At 37.5% G+C, this 20,243-nt stretch overlaps 1 protein-coding gene across 4 annotated transcripts in view; it reads left to right on the plus strand.

Moving 5' to 3' along the window:
* PKIB (cAMP-dependent protein kinase inhibitor beta) overlaps positions 1-20,243 on the plus strand; it is a 182,850-nt gene that overhangs the window by 143,077 nt on the left and 19,530 nt on the right. For 2 of the 4 annotated variants that reach the window (XM_086707714.1, XM_086707715.1), the window contains one exon: positions 12,558-12,662. The exons of the other annotated variants lie outside the window; for them this stretch is intronic. In XM_086707714.1, coding sequence (XP_086563840.1) covers positions 12,575-12,662 — 88 coding nt within the window. In that variant the 5' untranslated portion in view covers positions 12,558-12,574. The remainder of the gene's footprint in view (positions 1-12,557; positions 12,663-20,243) is intronic. 4 annotated transcript variants of the gene reach the window in all.

Genomic DNA, 20,243 nt, shown 5'->3' on the forward strand with positions numbered 1-20,243 from the left:
CTCTTGCATCACCTTTTTCTTGGCATACCTTATCTCATATTAGTTGCCCTTGTTTGGACACTGTTTAGCTTTGGAGTACCATTAAGTTCAACAAATATTAAGTACTACTGTGTTCCAAGAACAGCCTTGGGTACCAGAGATGTAAAATGAATCTAGAATTGTCCTACTTTCAGAAGAGCTTACAATATCATGGGGAAGGAGATGACTGTAAAAAATCTGCAGGAGTGCTTGAGAGTGTTATGAGAACCACGGTTACCACTTCAGGAAAGTCAAAGAAATCTTGGAAAAGGCAGTGACATTGGTCTGTTTTGAGTGAAAAAATCATAACCCACAGTATAAATGTGCAACATTTCACAAGCACATGAAGAGAATGTTTCTAAGGCTTAATGAAGAGAGCTAATGCAACCAGAAATTAATAAAGGTAGGTGTCAGCATGATGGAAAGAAAGGCATACTACAACCTGTAGCAGGAAACCTGGGTTTTCTTTTCACACTACCAACCACAACTTATGTGACCTTTGCCAATTCAGTGAGCCCCATTGACTTCGCCAAGCGCCACTTGACTGCTCACTCAATTCATTCAAATAATGAAATTTAAGTTTAGGCTGTCCTACACTCTTGGGATACTTTCAGGTAGAGGAAAAGTGCCTCCCAAAGGTCCATCTGAGGCAAGACTTCAGTTTTGAGTAGGTATTGATCCAGTGAAGAGAAGCTTTCGAAGAAGGGTGCTCCAGCCAGGAGGAACTGCATTCATCCATCAGCCTGAGTCTTGAGGTGAAGGGAGTGTATTTCTGAGTTCTACGAGTCCTGAGTGAGGAGCAGTTTCCTTCAGCTGCTGGACCACAGGGACAGGAGCAGCGAGAGGTGAGGTTGGGATGTAAGCAGAATGTAGATCATTGCAGGGTGTTGTTAGTCATGCTAAGAAACCAGGTGACTTTGTCCTGGCTTAAGGAGAGTAGTTGAAGAGCTAAGATAGTAAGGTTTGTGTGGCTGGCATGAAGAGTGGAAAAGGAAACAAAACTGAGGCAGGATGATTTGTGAAGGGGATAATCCAATCTGGTGATGTTGATGACCTTAACTAGGTTAGTGAAAGAGAGTGAGCAAAGCAGTTAGTCCATAAATTGAGGAACTATTTAGAGAATGGAGTTTATATGACTAGATGGTCATGAGGTGAGGGAAAAGGATGCCTGCTGGGCTCTGATTTGTGCAACTGGGTGGATTTTAGTGCTGCTCACTGAGAAAGAAACCCAGGAGGAGGAACAGGTTTCAAAGGAATTCAAGGATCTCTAACAGGAGGGGATGAAATCATCTGTCCTGGGGCTCTTCATACTAACTGGCCTTCCACATGCTGAGAATATCATATGCGTTGTCGCACTTAGTCTTCTCAGCTGTGGGAGGTAGTATTATGTACTCAAAAGATGTGAAAGCTGAGGCTCAGAGAGCTTAATGCTTTGTATAAGGACCCTTAGCTAATAAGTAGTGGAGCCAAAAGTTCAGACCAGAGCTAAACCAGGGGCATTTCATTCTAAAGTAGGCATACCTTCTATTGTATCACTGCTTTCCCTTTGAGTCTGACACGTGTAATTCTGTGAAAATAGGTCACTTGTAGAACACAAATAACTTTAGACTTTATAGATTGTTAAATTGAAGGCATAAACTCTACCTTCTGACTGATCATTATCTCTCACCTGGGATACTGCAATTGTCTCCAAACTCATCTCTTGGATCCACTCTTCTTTTCCAGTCTGTTCTGTTTGCTGCCACCAAAGTGATCTTTTTAAAGTTCAATTTTGATCATCATGCTATTGCTTCAAAAACTTTCATGACTTTCCATTGCTGTTAGGATAGACCAAATTCTTAACATGCCCCAATGATATAGCCCCTGTTAACCGACCCACTTAATCTTGTGCCCATTTCCCACCTTCTTCTCTGTGTTCAGGCCACACTGGCCATCCCTCAGTGTCTGAAATGTGCTATGCTTTTCTCTTATGCATGAAATACTCTTCTTCCACCTCTATACCAACCAGCTAGCTCCTTTTTCTCATAGCTCATATTGTCAATGAATCAGGTTCTGGTACACTCACAAAACAAACTAATTTTTCATCTGAGATCACATTTTGTATTTATGCATGGATTTGTGTTGATTATTCTTTTTATCACCCATTATTAGATTCCATGAAAGTAGTTCTAGAACTGATTTGTCAGGCATATAATTGGAACTCAGCAGATATTTTCCAAGCAAATTAATAAATTTATAAAGGAGTGAATGTGATTCTGGGTTAATTAATTTATATTTGATTATTTATTTGGTATATTATCATTTAAAATTGAAAAGAAAAAACATTTTCTTTATTCCTGTAAAATAAACCAAGTTTCAGTTATATACAGTATTGGTTTTAAATATCTCGATGATATAGTATTTCCCCTGGTATTATATTATAATTGTTTTTCTCCTTCTGAAGTCAAATTTTCTTTTGCACAATAAATGAAACTAATTCCAACAGCATAGTGGTAATTACTGAATTGACATTTTTTTGGATTAAACCAATTAAACCAAAGCAATTAAAACTTGGAAATGGCAACTATAAAAGAACAATATGTCATCATTTCGTGTACCAACGAAGAATGGAAATGTGTTATAATTAGTTTGTAAATGTCACATCTTATTGCACTTGCTAATTAAATGAGATTTTCCATCCCAGACTTGCTGAAAATAATTTCGAATTTTCAGGAGTGATATTTTATTTTTTTCACTCGAGAATGGTTCTTTGCCATTTGACTATCATAGTCTAACAACTGAGGTTTAGATAAGGCCAAGTGAAGAAAGCCATTACTGTGTGAGCCCATAGCTCTCAAGTGGCGGGGTGTTTTCAGTCCTCAAAACAGGCTACCAGGACTCTGGACTGAACAAATGATTGGGCTGTGGAATGGAATCTAGCATGAGAGATTTTTGCAATCTATTCTACAGATATATTGGTGAGACCCCCTGGAATTATCTATGAACATTGACCATCGTGATTGTCTAGCTTTCAGTCTCACAAAGCCAACTGAAAGGATTGGATTACATGAGTGCTCAATGAAATTCTTTAGTTTGAATAACCTGTAATTCTAAATGGACAAAAGGAGGAAGTAAAGTAGGTGGAAGAAGTCTTACATATTAGAGATTAAAGTTCTTGTTGTTACAGGAGACAGGTTCTTGGCCACTAGAGCAAGGATTTATGATGCTCCAGTGCTTATCAACATGGGAATCCTGGTCTGCTAGGATTCTACAGAATTATTAGAGGGGTCTATAAGCCATATGTATGTATCTGTGTTCAAATAAATACTGTCACATACCATATACATTACCATTTTCCAAATGTATATGGAGTATTCTTATAAAAATGAGAATTAATTGCTTTGCAATATGTATTTCATAGTATCTTTTCATCTGTTCTATATTTTCTCAATCAACAGATATCTAAAAAATGTAGATTCTTCAACTTTGAAGCATCATCTTACATTAAACGTCAATAAACTAGTTGTATCTCCTATACTACATGATATACAAACTTTTATTTTTCCCCACAACTAGATTTTTGAGAATCAGATTCCTAAGTGCTGCATGTCAGTTTTTCTTGTTGGATGCTCTGGTGTCTCTGCTCACCACTTCCTGTTGTTTCCTAAAACTTTTTGATGCTGCTGCAACTCTCTCTAGTCAAAATCACACTAGGATTGTCCTCAGGGTCCTCTGTCTGTTGCCCAAAGCAGAGATATCGCTAAGATGGTTGTGGTACATAGTAAACTTTACCAAAGACTGGAGGATGATATGAGAGAATTATAGTGCAGAAATGGGTCACCTAGCATTAGATATTCAACATCATTTCTACTAGAGTCCATTAATTGTGCCTATTTGTGGGTGTCCCTACTGGTTGGCTCTCTCTTTACTGTCCAGCCTTGTTTTAGGTGTCTACCCTCCTTCCATAGGCAAGATTGCTTCAGTCCTGTCCTGCCTGGACTCTAGGCTAGAATCCCTCTCCCTACACATAAGGAAATCAGCACATGTTATGATTTTATATCCTGGAAGTTATTATGCAATTCAGACCTCAATAAATATAATTTTAAAATTACAACAGTAACTAACTGTTATTGTCTGAATTTCATCAGTTCAAGGTAGGATTATTATTTAACAAGCCTTCTCTACCCTAACAATGTGCTCCAGGGCTTTTCAATCAAAGGGGAGAATGATTTTTTTCAGAGCCTTGGAAGAATATAGATTGACTTCTAAAGCACAGCGCAGGTCAAGATAGGGACATGCCTTTCCCTAATAGACTTTACAATCAGAAACCTCACCCTAAGCACATGAAGGCCTGACCTTCATAGAATGGGATAGCAAAAGGTTTACATTCTTCTCCCACACACACCTGAAGTCTCAGCCTTTTCCTATTGCAAATTATATTCACCATGTGCATTGATGATCTGATGTTAAAAAAATTGTTTTATCCTTGAAACAATTAGAATCCATCATTATTGTGGGATAAATACTGGCCTAGAAGTCTAGTGACATGCTGTTTAGACTTGATTCTGAAATTAATGAGGTCTTCTTCATACCAACAAGCTGCTCTCCTTTTCCTCATCTTTGTTCTTTTTAAATTTTTTAATTTTTTAATTTTTGAGTAATCTCTACACGAACTTGGGGCTCAAACTCACAACCCTGAGATCAAGGGTCACATGTTTTTCCTACTGAGCCAGCCAGGTGCCCCCTTTTCCTCATCTTTGAAATCAGGATTGTTTTTTTGTTAGTTTGTTTAATTTTTGTTTATTTATTTGCTGATGACTAAAGTTCCTTCTACCTCCAAAATTCTTAGGTCTCTCCAAGTTACTTATGGATTGTCAATTGTTTTTTTTCTCTTGACTGTCTTTAGTAGCATTGATTAATTTGACTTTGCATCAATTCTATGAAATTGTACGATAGGAAAAAAATGAGTCAGAGGTGCTGTGGTGAAGGTCAGATAGACATTTGAGTGTCTTGTGCAAAATGTTACATCTCAATTTTAAAAATTAGCCTATTGAAATATTTCTATATATCCTTAAATGCAGAAAGTGCACTTATTAATTTTCACCCAGCTTCTGAACCTCACAGGTCATTAAAAATGTGTTATGAAAAATTAGTCACTTGTCCACAGTTATAGATGGTGATACAATTAGGAGCTGAATCATATGTTTCCATCACTACCTTCAATTTTAAAAATGAGGGTTACCATTAAAATAAATTAAAGGGAGAGATTGTGTCAGAGTGCAGATAATATTTTAGAAATGCAGTTTTAAAAGGACCAAAAATTCTACTTATAGTTATAATTATTGTTATGTATATGAGAATGTCTCAATGTATGTTCCCTATATAAATCTTGAGGCAAGTTACAGAAAGGATTAAAAGAAAAGGAGATTCTTAGACTCGAAAGAACTTACCTCATGCATTAACGTAGCAGTAAAATGGCCACTCAACTTGACCTTAATTGAATAAATGACTATGGAAAAGAAATACTCAATGAAAATACTTTGTTATGACTGGGCTAGTTTAATTGAAAAATACATCAAAGAAACGTGGTATTTCAGACTACAGAAAGCCTTCTGAACTAGAATTTACTGGGAAACAAGTTTTGAATTTTAATCTTGGCAATTAATAACATTTTAAAATACAAAGACTATTTAAGTTAACATAAATTAGGCAGCTCTGCTTTCCCTCCAGGCTTCACAGAGGATTTGCTGGTAGGTATAAAAAGATCTGATGAACATTTGTATTGTCTTTATAATTTCCAAACCTGTAATAGAGGCTTCTGAAAATGCTAGAATGTTCCTCTCTCCACACAATGTGATGTATGATTATTGTCACTGTCCTGCAGTCCCCAACATGCAAGGCTTCAACGTTTCCAGGAACCTCAGTACTCCAGGGAGGAGTATGTAGCTTGGAACTTAAGAGTCATCTCTTCTGAGGCTGAAAGACCCAGGAGCAGTCTCCTGGTGACACAAGAGTGACGTGAACAAGGACATTCTTCATTCAAATGAAACAAAAGCTATCATATACATACTGATTAGTTTTTCTCTAAGCTCACACTTTTTAGTGCAAGTAAAATATATTTTTAGTAAAGTTTATCTAGCTCAAAAAATTCCAAGTTTTGAGTTTATTGCAACAAATGTATCTAGTCCATACGTCTTAAAAGTGAAACAAATTGGCTTATAAATGCTTATAAGTGAATTAGAATATGCTTTAATCACTATTTTCCTCTTTAGTTCCTGGCTATTTTTTGCTGAGTGATTGGGAAGTTTAGATGGGTTTAAGCAGATTTGTGTATAGATTGGCGGAGTGAAAGAGGTGACAGCTAAAAGCTACATAATTACCAGAAAGAAAACTCTAAAAATCTGGGTTCTCTTGCCTACACTGCAAATGGAAAATAAAGGGGTTTAATCATTGAGGAAGCATTATAGAACAGGGTCTAGGGAAACTGAGGCTCAAAGCGCTTGAAGAACCTTCCCAATGTTATGTAATTGGTTGGTGCTGAAAACACAGGTGTGACTCCACCCCCACTGCCCCAGCCTAAAAAATAGGTAGAAGATAAAATGCTGATAATTCCAGAAAGTCTTTCCCACATCTTTGCCAAATAACACTCTTTTTCTATTAACTAATTTGCAGAAGTGCCACCATTAATGATTTGCTTCTTTGGTCTAACACTTTGGAGTTTTTCTTCTAGAGAGTCAAACATACAGCATACTTCTGTGAATGCATTAAGCAAATATTTTCCAAGAGCTAGTCTGAATAGGATGAAGAGGAAGAGGACACTGGGTCTATGGCAGGATCAGGGGCTGGGGAGAACAAGAGAAAATTGATGACGGACAACTGTGAAGGGTGCAGAGCCATTGGTCTGGGAGAACCTGCAATTACCTAGAGTCTATAATGACTATTGTAATGAGATTGTGCTCTAAATGTGTTCTAATGAGATCCTGAAATACCTCCTGTACTTCACTGCCTTCATATATTCGTTCTCAGTACTTGCCCTGTTATAAACAGCTGTTTTATGTTGATCACGTTTCAAAAGATTGTTTCTGATTTTTTTATTCAGAAGATGAACATCTAAATATTAGTTGAATTAAGTGAGATCTTCTTCAATCTTGTCTTTTTTCTTAGTCCATTGTTTTTTACGATCTCTTTAAAAGACCAAGAGATATCTTGGTCAATATCATCCAGAATGTTCTGGCCCCTCAGGCTAACTTTCCAGGGTAAAGAATCTTTGGTGAGCAATTGTGTCTTCTATTTTCAATGCATCCATGTTTCTATACAGTGAAGATCTTTAGAACTGTCTGTAATTATACTAATTTTCAGATGATTACAAATGAGTCGGCTTTTTAGTATTTTCAGCAGTTATTTTAATTATGATGGATTTGGGGGAGTTTTTCTTTTAATCTTTATTTTTAAGAGAGAGAGAGAGAGAGAGAGAGAGAGAGAGAGAGAGAACGAGTGGGGGAGGGGCAGAGAGCGAGAGGGAGACTTCAGAATCCAAAGTAGGCTCCACACAGTGTCCGATGCAGGGCACGAACCCATGAGCTGTGAGATTATGACCTGAGCTGAAGTCAGATGCTTAACTGACTGAGCCACCCAGGCACCCTGAATTTTTCTATATAAAATTCTTTTGCATCCTTAATCAAATGTCAAAGGATAACAATGAGAAATCTGGTGTGAAATGGATCAGAGTAGCAGGGTGACTTGAAATGTCTTTCTTAGTTCAGAAATATTTCCATATCTAGGGTATAAATATGCAAATACTTAAAATTCCAACAGACTGCTTTTAGGTTCATAAGCCTCCCTGCTGCTCAGACAGGATGTACAAATCATGTGGATTGGTAGATCAGATCAATGTAAAGTTCATTTAGAAAGCACTCGTTGAACAACTACTACCTATTATCTACTCCTAGAACCTGTTTGTTCCTGCCTCCAGGAAGTATGGTCCTTTAGGGGTAAAACAAGTACAGAACATTTATTGAAAAACTCATGCAGAACATTTATTGAAAAACATATTAAACTTACTTAGTGGTGGACTTCAGGGTTGGCTGTTAGAATGAATAGTGAAAAAGTCCAGGGGTTGGCTGATGTAGCCAAGGCCATCATCATGGCCTTTTCCCAGAACAGCTCTGGGAAAAGTTAATTTTGTGATTTATTTAATTTTTAATCTACTACAAGAACATTTTTAATAAGCTCTGAAATTGGATGAATAGCTCTGTAAGGCTGTGCACATGCATTGGTATCCTTTGCTAAAGCAACCATTGTTTTGGATAATACATGCTGTTAGACCCTAAGGCCCAATAATTTATGGATTTATGTTTGTGGGTTTTTTAGTGTATTATTAGAGAATCTGACCTCAAACCTTTACTCCACTTCAGTCATTCCCAAGTTTGTGTGACAACATGAATCCCCTTGGGTGCTTGCAATACCTATGGTATCAGACACACTGAATCAGAGGCTCTAGTCTGTTTTGTTAACAGACTACCCAGGTAAGCCTCATGAGCAGGCAAGTTTGGGAAAGACTGCTCTAGTTCATCTGGCATAAGATTAATTTTAGATAAATAGGCTTTTTACCCACCCTTGCTCCCTCTCTTCCTCAGTTTCTCTCCTTCTACCCTGTTAAGATGTTTAAAAAAATCTTAGGAAGAGCTGATTTGCTTTAAATTTACTTTTACTTTTAGTCTCCAGGCTGGCATTGGTGAGATACGGTTTTCCCAGAGACCTCATTTTTTGGTCTCCTTTCTTTCCACAATTTAATCAAGTGTTAAGGTGAAAAAATCTGGTTCTTCTCTGTGGCTCATAAGACAGAAGAGGAATTAATTTACACTGTCTGGTGTCAGGATGCATTATGATTATGTTGGCAAAGCTATAAAAAGAAAATATCCAAAGCTTATAAAAAAATTGCAGAGAGGTCACTGTTAGAGCAGATGGATGAAGCAGAGTGCCTGATCATTTAGCCACTACTGAGCTAAAGGATCTTTAAGCCAAGGTGTGCATAGCTAGAGCAGCTTGGAGAAGGTCACCAAGTTATAATTATAGCTTCAACGGGAGAGTTCAGAATTTTACAGTAAAATGCATATTTATTTTTCTTACTATATAAAAATGACTGAAAGGCCAGTAAACACGTTTGCAGTCAATTCTCAATTACCCCAGGAAATCTAATAGTGGGTTTCTTTTGTTGCATTCTTTGGGGCCTCCTCTCCTTTGAAATCAGAAAATGTTTTTCCAAAAAATGCAAACTAAAACTACAAATATAGAGTACAACAAAAATAAACGAATAGTCTAAAATTACACCCCCGCCAAAAGAAGTCTTATGGTCTTTAAATAAAAGTTTATATTGACCTCCTACTATTTTCAGTGACTTCTGATAATTGTTGTAATGTAAGATAAGGTGGAAGGTAAAAGTAACACACCTGAAAATAAAAGTAATTATAGAGATTATACCAGCAATAGAAATTTGCTTTCATTTTACTTTGAAAATTTTAAGACATCTGAATGTGTATGTTCACAGATTACATAATTACACTGTGTGTGTGTGTGTGTGTGTATACATATATATATATAATATGATAGTTACTTAGAAGGATAAAGAGAAAAATTAATTTTTATTCAAACTTGAAAATATTATTGCAATCACATGATCTTTATTTTTTTAATGTTTATTTATTTATTTGAGAAAGAGTGAGTGAGTGAGCACGGGAGATGCAGAGAGAGGGAGAGAAAGAGAATCCCAAGTGGGCTCCATGCTGTCAGCACAGAGTGGGGCTTGAACCCACAAACCGTGAGATCATGACCTGAGCCGAAACCAAGAGTCAGATTCTTAACTGACTGAGCCACCCAGGTGCCCCTGTGATTTTTATTTTTAAGATTCAACATTGAATTAAAGTTTTCATATTAGATGAATTACTTGAAAAACGTTTTGAGTTTGGTTCAATACTATGGAGAATATGAGGTTCAAAGAAAGAAAATATTCTTGATAAAGTGATTCATGCATATGGCAGATGAATAGAGAATTTTAGGTGGCTTCTGGTCCTTAACTTTATAATTCTGGGCATTTCTATGCTGTTTAATCTCTTATAAATTTACAGGAGTCTATTACTCTAGAAGGGAGGCAACAAAATGAAATGATTAAAAGCCCGTGTTTTGGAATCACATGTAACAATTTAAAGCAAGTTCCTAATATTTGAAAGACTCCATTTCAGCTGTCTCATGTGAATTATGGGTGTAATTCCCACCCCACCTCACCTGACCCTGTATGTGTGTGGTAAGGACTAAATAAAATAATGTATATAGAGCAATGTAGTACCTAGGTAAGTAAAGACTCAATTAAGAGTAGCTGTTTTACTTTTTTATTATTTTTTTAATGTTTATTTGTTTTTACACACAAACACACACACATACAGAGTGTGAGTAAGGGAGGGGCAGAGAGAAAGGGAGACAGAATCCAAAGCAGGTTCCAGTCTCTGAGCTGTCAGCACAGAGTCTGACACAGACTTGAACTCATGAACCATAAGATCATGACCTGAGCCAAAGTTGGATACTCAGCTGACTGAGCCACCCAGGTGCCCCACTTGAAGGAATTTAATGGAGGTAGGAGAGCCTTGCACTATGTGTGGGACAATAACTTACCCCTTTTTGTGAGTCCTTTGTGACTCTTGTGTCTTTAATGAGTATGTCAAACAAATAATGTCATATCTGTGCTCCTGGAGAAAGGTTACTATAGTTAAGATTTTGCCTGTAAAGACTGTGTACAATGGTAAGGCTGTTGAGGTATCCTGTGCCTATTCCTTGCAAAGGTGTATTGTGTCCCTTTAGTGGTAAAGAAACTGTGGCTGAGAGGCTGTTGAAATAGGCATTGAACAGAACATATTAGCCAAATTTATAGTGGCAAAATATTTACCAGTTGCTGATTGGATGGAATCGGCAATTTCACTTATTAGGTTGTTGGGTGTAGAGGCCTTAATGGAATGGAACCATGGCATTATGGTCACAGCGATCCACTATAGGCCACCATTCATTTAATACAGATTTAAGAACAGGCCAAATAAGGCTGTTAAATGGAATAGCAATGGGATCAGGGAAAGGTTCACTCATTACCTGTTATATAACAAGCTTTTAATCCTTGAAGACCTTGTTTTAGATTACATTGAATCACGTTAACTATTTTAATGGGGTTGGTGGGGTAGGGAATGGAGGGGTGGGTCATGGGTTCTTATTTTGTTAAGCCCATACGTAAGTGTTAAAAGCTTAATTTTAATTTTCACTTTTTTTTTATTGGGTCAGACTGTCCATGCCCACTATGATATTTTAGGGCAATGAGTGTTATAACCATAGGAATTTAAGCTAGACAAAAATTCTTATAGTTAAGGTAAGGCATACTTATTTGTCTTCTACTTTATATTCAGTAACTCCCTTAACTAAATCCCTGATTATGGAGGATACCATGTTTAACTTTAGTGGGATTCCAAGCTATAACTGTAATTTTAGCCATAATATTGGTCAAAACTATGAAAGTTTGCCAATTGGTGAATTTCTGTAGATACTAAAGTTAATTCAGAACCCAGGTTGTAATTCACACAAGCCAATCAATGTCCTTTTATCTTTTGCTATATAAATTTTTCTAGTAAATTTTGGATTTCCAATTAGGCCATATTATGGGTCTTTGTTTTAAGTTGTTTTTTATTGGTTTTCTTTCCCTATATTCAGGGTTCTTTCTTTCTTTTCATTTTTTGTTTATCTGGTTATTGTTGTTGGTCACTGGATATACCTGGCATGTGTGTGTGGGCAGGCATTCTCCACTCTTACCATATTTATAAGTTTTTTTCCTCCAGAGAACCTTAAATCAGTATCATCAGAGTTGGGGGCCTCCCTCATAGCAATGGTTGGTTTATATGGTTTTAAGACCGTGGGCTTAAGTTAAGTTTGGATTAACCCCTTCATGGTGCCACAAGGATGCCTTGGGTGTTTTGCTGAGGATTAGTATCTTTGTTGCAACAGAGACTTGGAGAGCAGAGTGGTGTAGGGAAAACATCCTGGGCCTACCCCCAGACTTGATCAAAGCCCTCCTCTGCTATAGCCCAACCTCTTCTGTCATGTGGACTTCCTTTCTCTCTCTCTCTCTCTCTCTCTCCCTCTCTGTTCAGATTCCCTGAGAATATTTTAGGTTTTTAGCCACATAAAGTTGCAACTTTCAGTTTCTGTCTGCACAATCACCTGTAATGAAGACCTTCCAGGTGTTTCTGGAGAAAGGTTCAGGAGCCTGGTAGCCTTCCTTGTAGGTGGTTGCCTCTTCGTTCAGGGAATGCCAGTCTTCCTGGGATCAAAGTCCACATCCAGTAAAGTCATTTTGTCTATGGCTTGGATGGAGACCATATGGCCAATGATGACAAGATTAGCCCTTTGGTGTACTGGTAGGCAGCAATACTGAGCAAAGCCTAGGTACATTGGCCATGAGTTTTGCTTTGGGAGAGCAGTTGAGCACCAATGTTCCTTCCTCCCCTACCTTTTTTTTTTTTTTTCACCAGCCCCTGGGCCACAGGCCATGATGGATGTGCACCTCGATACTCCTGAGGGTCAGGAGAACGCAAGCAACAATGGCAAGGGAAGCAGCGGCACAGGAAACCAGCAAGGTCACTACCCTTGCATGAACAACTACAAGTAGGATGCCATGCTAAATTCCCTGAAGGGTGGTGATCTCCTTTCTTTCCACAAACCTCACAAAAGACTATCTCTGGGCCTGTCCCAGAGGTGCATAATTATAATGTCTATATAGCTTCCCCAAGGAGCCAGGGATAGTCACCAGGCCAGATGTGGTAACATAGGCTGATCCTTGGTGAGCAGAGATCACCTGCCAAACAGACTAAACCTGACACCACCAGGTTATGCCAGTGTATAGTCAAATAACAACACTTTTTATATTGGGGGCAAGAGAATTTTAGGTGGAGAGTGAGGGCAATGGGCTGACAAAGACAATAGAATACCACACAGGACATAGCCCAAGCCTACCAGCAATTAGCTGTTCCATCTCAGGTAGACTTACCAAATCACAGAATCCGTTAAGTTAGCCAAGAGTAATTAATTGAGGCTGACCAGGAGTCCTCAGTTATGGTGGAGCATATCGTGCAGTTTGTGACACCAATGGTTTTTATTTAAAGCCTCTTATTCACCCCTTTGGTAAGAGAGAGATTCCTGCCCTGGGGATATGCGGATGGTTAAACACACAGTATTTGGCACTGAGCAGATGAGATCAACAACAAACTATTACTCGCATATATTTATAGCCCAAGGAGAAGGATATTGTAGGCCCTGCAGGGCCTCATAGGGATTATACTCAGGAACAGAGTGAACAACCAAGAGCTATAGGAGGCAGACTTGTAATACAAGAGTGTGTGGTGCCTTCTGGTTCTCATAAGAAGAATGATTGGTTTGTTTGAATAATTCCACATGCTGGCAAAACTGCTGTCTAGGGAGAACTAGGGACTGTGCCTGGTCCCTTTGATAAGGAGGAGTGTTCGGCTAGGGTACCTTATCCATGAAAGCAGAGAGAAGAGAGAAACTTATGCTTAGTCCATTTGAACTCTCCTGATTTTACCAGATGTCAAGGCAGCATTTAATATTGAGCCTTAATTTTAGGCCTTACACCACATGGAGAAATGAATTGTGTGTATGACTGTGACTCAGTTGGAAATTTACCCCAGAGAGAATAAATTCTAACGTGGAAGTGAATGATTGTACTTGGAATCACAAGACTATTTTCTTCCGTGAAGGAAACATAGGGATCTGTGAGCTAAAATAAGTTCTATTAAAGAATAATGTATTTACATTATTGCACATCTTTTTTTTGACTGAGTGAAATGCTTATCTTGCTGATATATGGATAAGAAATTATTGAGGGGCACCTGGATGGCTCAGTGGGTAGAGCTTCCAACTTTTGATTTTGGGATTGTGAGTTTGAGCCTCATGTTAGGTGTAAAGATTACGTTAAAAAAATAAAATAAAATAAAATAAAATAAAATAAAATAAAATAAAATAAAATAAAACTCCTTTGTCTCCACCACTATAACATGAAATAAGACAGTGAACATTATTTTTTTTTTAAAAAGAAAGAAATTATTAAAACTTAACTAGAACTTCCTTTTATGGAAAAATGGAAGACAATGTCCTCTAGAAAGCCCTAGTAAACAACACTCTAAAATGTAGGATATACTTTCAAAACTTTTTTTAAATGAATGTTCATGTTGGCAAATAAAAATATTTCATAAGCCCAGAACAATGAGAAATCACAAATCTAGAAGCATGTGAGTGGTGTACTTACTTCCCTGAGTTCCCCAGTAATTCACATCTTTTGTTTGAAAAAGTCATGTTCTGGGGACAAGGAAAGAAACTTACGGACCACACAAGTTGGAAAATCAAATTGGGTCCCCAGCATAAGGCTTAGGCTGCCGAAGAGTGTGACATGCTCAGTCCAAGGGTAATGTGGCAAAACCCTAACCTTCAAAGAAAGACAGCAAGGACATTCGCCAGTCTTGTCCTGATTTGGGTTGGGTGGAAAAGGAGGGGGGTGGAATTCTCCTGATCATTTATTACCAAAAGTGGAACCTCACACAGGTTTGCAACTTTTGGTCTGAAAAATTCCATGCTGAGAATTTAAAGCTAACCAATTTGATAGTGCTCCCAGACCCCACTAGAGGCAAATTCAGAGCCTATATAAAGGCTCAGGTAATTTCAAGGAAAAGGTTTTAAAAAACAAGGGTTCACACTAAAAATAATAAAACATGCAAGAAAATAGAGTGTCTTTCTTATGTGTCTAATTGGAATTCCCAAGGAACTAATAAAGGATAAAAAGTAATATTCAAAGAAACAATACCTGAAAATTTCCCCAAATTGATGAAAGTCTCAGATTCAGGAATCATAACAAATCTTAAGAAGGAAAAACAAAAAGGTCCTAGTCATCTTGTGATGACATTTCAGAACACCAAAGAGATAAATCCTCAAAATAAGCCAGAAAAAAACAGACTCCACAAACCACAATGAATGACAATTATACCAACAGTATATTAGTCAGTGTTCTCTAGAAAAACAGAACCAATAGGATATATATTTATTTATTATAAAGAATTGGTTCATGCTACTGTGGAGAATGAGAAATTCCAAGATCTGTGGTCAGTAAGCTGGAGACCCAGGTGAGACAATGGTAGGTTCCATTCCAAGTCTGAGGGTCTGAGAAGCAGGAGAGCTGATGGTGTAAGTTTCGGTCTCCGTCTGCGTCTGAGTCTGAAGGCAGGGGAGAGACTAATGCCCCAGCTGTACGACAGTCAGGCAGAAAGAGCAAATTCTTCCTTACTCAGTCTTTCATTATACTCAAGCATTCAGTGGACAGGACAATGACCATCCACATTGGGGAAGGCAATCTTCTTTATTCAGTCTATTGATCCAAATATTAATTCCAGAAACACCCTCACAGACACCCTGAATATTGTTTAAACAAATACCTGGCATCCTGTGGCTCAGCCAAGACAACACATAAAATTATCATATTCCACAAACTTCTTAACAGCAAAAAAAGAATGAGGAGAGTATTGTAAAGTGATTGTAGAGGTAACTTCAACCTAGAATAGCGTATCTTGCAAGAATGAGGGTAAAACAGATATTTTCAAATATACAAAAACCACTGGTTCCCCCAAAGGAATTTCTAAAAGCTGTACTTTAGGGAAAAGGGGGACTTATCTCAGTTGCAAAGTGCAAAAAAGAGTGTTGTGGGAATATGATGGTATTATGGATATGAAGAAGAATGCAGTTCTTAAATACTTGCTGAAATATTTGATGTGAAGTGTTATGTCATCAGAAACGTGCTTTCAAATGGTTGAACAAAAACTGTATGTTTAGACAGAAAGAGAGAGAATAAATATAGCAAACTGTTAACAATTTTTGACAGCAGTGGAGGTTATACACTGTTCTTTTAATTTACCTGTATGACAATATTTAAATACAAAATTCAAAGGAAGATACTATAAATTAAAGCCATTTATTTAATAATCCTAGAATTTTGTCACAAATTATTATAAGCCCCATCTGTTTTCTCCATGATCAACAATCTTCCCATCTAGTTTTCTGGTGTTTCCTCTCTGTGAATCCTCCAAGATCACCAGCAGTAGTTCAGTGACCACATTACCAGTTATGCCCTATTCACAAATCAAGGGCCCATATGTATATGTGTCTATTTATTTTGTTATTCTGTCTATCCTTGAAGAATACCACACTATCTTAATAACTAATACTTTGTAATGAATCTTTATATCTGGTAGTGTAAACCCTTAAACTTTATAATGAGTTTTCATTGTAAGTCCTTCTACCTTTTCCCTTTCTTTTTAAGTAAGAAGCTATGCTTGGTCTGGTACATTTACATATAAATTTTTTAATGAACTTATCACTCTTATTATGGTGGATTTGTTTATATAAGTTCCATTTTTTTATAAGTTCCATTTTTAATAGCCTTCTAAAAATCTTCCTTCACATCAGCCTCTATTTGCAGACTATGCCTCTTATGCACACTTTTATTATGTTACTTAGAAATGTTCGTGGTTTTCTGGTGCTCAGAGGAAGGAACACAATATCCTTTTTTAAATTATTGTTTTAAAAATATTTTTTTTTCAGACAGAGAAAGTGCAAGTGGGGGAGAAGGACAGAGGGAGAGGGAGAGAGAATCCCAAGCATGCTCAACACCCAGCACAGAACCTAGAACCCAATGTAGGGCTCAATCCCACAACTGTGAGATCATTCCTGAGCCCAAATCAAGAGTCAGGTGCTTACCCCACTGAGCCACCCAGGCACCCAACACCATCTCCTTTTTTCTTTTTTTCCTTTTTTTTAATGTTTATTTTTGACAGAGAGAAAGAGAGAGCTGGGGAAAAGCAGAGAGAGAGGGAGAGAGATGGATCTGAAGTGGGCTCTGCGCTGAGAGTGGAGAGCCCAATGTAGGGCTCCAACTCATAAACTGTGAGATCATGACCTGAGCTGAAGTTGGATGCTTAACCAACTGAGCCACCCAGATACCCCAACACCATCTCCTTTTATTTTTATTTTTATTTTTATTTTTATTTTTGTTTTTATTTTTTTGGGTGAGGCAGTGTCTTTTTTTTTTGTAATCTAACTTTATTTTTTATTTTTTAAAATTTACATCCAAATTAGTTAGTATATAGTGAAACAATGATTTCAGTAGATTCCTTAATGCCCCTTACCCATTTAGCCCATCCCCCCTCCCACAACCCCTCCAGCAACCCTCAGTTTGTTCTCCATATTTATGAGTCTCTTTTGTTTTGTCCCCCTCCCTGTTTTTATATTATTTTTGTTTCCCTTCCCTTATGTTCATCTGTTTTGCCTCTTAAAGTCCTCATATGAGTGAAGTCATATGATTTTTTTCTTTCTCTGACTGACTAACTTCACTAGCATAATACCCTCCAATTCCATCCATGTAGTTGCAAATGGCAAGATTTCATTCTTTTTGATTGCCGAGTAATACTCCATTGTGTGTGTGTGTGTGTGTGTGTGTGTGTGTGTGTATATATATATATATATATATATATATATATATATATATATACCACATTTTCTTTATCCATTCATCCATCGATGGACATTTGGGCTCTTTCCATACTTTGGCTAGTGTTGATAGTGCTGCTATAAACATGGGGGTGCATGTGTCCCTTCAAAACAGCACACCTATATCCCTTGAATAAATGCCAAGTAGTGTAATTGCTGGGTTGTAGTGTAGTTCTATTTTTAGTTTTTTGAGAAACCTCCATACTGTTTTCCAGAGTGGCTGCACCAGCTTGCATTCCCAACGATGCAAAAAAGATCCTCTTTCTCTGCATCCTTGCCAACATCTGTTGTTGCCAGAGTTGTTACTGTTAGCCATTCTGACAGGTGTAAGGTGGTATCTCATTGTGGTTTTGATTTGTATTTCCCTGATGATGAGTGATGTTGAGCATTTTTTCATGTGTTGGTTGGCCATCTGGATGTCTTCTTTGGAGAAGTGTCTAGTCATGTCTTTTGCCCATTTCTTCACTGGATTATTTGTTTTTTGGGTGTTGAGTTTGATCAGTTCTTTATAGATTTTGGATACTAACCCATTATCTGATGTCATTTGCAAATATCTTCTCCCATTCCATCGGTTGCCTTTTAGTTTTGCTGATTGTTTCCTTTGCTGTGCAGAAGCTTTTTATTTTGATGAGGTCCCAGTAGTTCATTTTTGCTTTTGTTTCCCTCGCCTCCGGAGATGTATTCAGCAAGAAATTGCTGTGGGCAAGATCAAAGAGGTTTTTGTCTGCTTTCTTCTCAAGGATTTTGATGGCTTCCTGTCTTACATTGAGGTCTTTGATCCACTTTGAGTTTACTTTTGTGTATGGTGTAAGAAAGTGGTCCAGGTTCATTCTTCTGCATGTCCCTGTCCAGTTTTCCCAGCACCACTTGCTGAAGAGATTGTCTTTATTCCATTGGATATTCTTTCTTACTTTGTCAAAGATTAGTTGCCCATACATTTGTGGGTCCATTTCTGGGTTCTCTATTCTGTTCCATTGATCTGAGTGTCTGTTCTTGTGCCAGTGCCATACGGTCTTGATGGTTACAGCTTTGTAATACGTCTTGAAATCCGGGATTGTGATGCCTCCTGCTTTGGTTTTCTTTTTCAAGACTCCTTTGGCTATTCTGGGTCTTTTCTGGTTCCATACAAATTATTTGTTCTAGCTTTGTGAAGAATGCTGGTGTTACTTTGATAGGGATCTCTTTGAATATGTAGATTGCTTTGGGTAGTATCAACATTTTAACAATATTTGTTCTTCCTATCCGGAAGCATAGAATCTTTTTCCATTTCTTTGTGTCTTCTTCAGTTTCTTTCATAAGCTTCTATAGTTTTCAGCATATAGATTTTTCACCTCTTTGGTTAGATTTATTCCTAGGTATTTGATGGTTTTTGGTGCAACTGTAAATGGGATCGATTCCTTGATTTCTCTTTCTATCCCTTCATTGTTGGTGTATAGGAATGCAACCAATTTCTGTGCGTTGATTTTATATCCTGCAACTTTGATGAATTCATGAATCAGTTCTAGCAGTTTTTTGGTGGAATCTTTTGGGTTTTCCATATAGAGTATCATGTCATCTGCGAAGAGTGAAAGTTTGACCTTCTCCTGGCTGATTTGGATGCCTTTTATTTTTTTGTGTTGTCTGATTGCAGAGGCTAAGACTTCCAATACTATGTTGAATAACAGTGGCGAACATACCTGTCTTGTTCCTGACCTTAGGGGGAAAGCTGTCAGTTTTTCCCCATTGAGGACGATATTAGCGTTGAGTCACTAGTATGTGGCTTTTATCATCTTGAGGTATGATCCTTCTATCCCTACTTTCTTGAGGGTTTTTATCAAGAAAGGATGCTGTATCTTGTCAAATGCTTTCTCTGCATCTATTGAGAGGATCATATGGTTCTTGTCCCTTCTTTTATTGATGTGATGAATCACATTGATTGTTTTGCGGATATTGAACCAGCCCTGCATCCCAGGTATAAATCCCACTTGGTCGTGGTGAATACTTTTTTTAATGTATTGTTGGAGCCAGTTGGCTAATATCTTGTTGAGGATTTTTGCATCCATGTTCATCAGGGAAATTGGTCTATAGTTCTCCTTTTTAGTGGGGTCTGTCTGGTTTTGGAATCAAGGTAATGCTGGCTTCATAGAAAGAGTTTGGAAGTTTGCCTTCCATTTTTATTTTTTGGAACAGTTTCAAGAGAATAGGTGTTAACTCTTCCTTAAATGTTTGGTAGAATTCCCCTGGAAAGCCATTTGGCCCTGGACTCTTGTTTTTTGGCAGATTTTTGATTACTAATTCGATTTCCTTACTGGTTATGGGTCTGTTCAAATATTCTATTTCTTCCTGTTTCAGTTTTGGTAGTGTATATGTTTCTAGGAATTTGTCCATTTCTTCCAGATTGCCCATTTTATTGGCATATAATTGCTCATAATATTCTCTTGTTATTGTTTTTATTTCTGCTGTGTTCGTTGTGATTTCTCCTCTTTCATTCTTGATTTTATTTATTTGGGTCCTTTCCTTTTTCTTCTTGATCAAACTAGCTAGTGGTTTATCAAGTTTGTTGATTCTTTCAAGGAACCAGCTTATGGTTTCATTGATCTGTTCTACGGTTTTTTTTGGTTCTTACAGCATTA

The sequence above is a fragment of the Puma concolor genome, chromosome B2, assembly GCF_028749965.1.
Source record: "Puma concolor isolate L17-30 chromosome B2, mPumCon1.1.hap2, whole genome shotgun sequence".
Classification (NCBI taxonomy): Eukaryota; Metazoa; Chordata; class Mammalia; order Carnivora; family Felidae; genus Puma; species Puma concolor.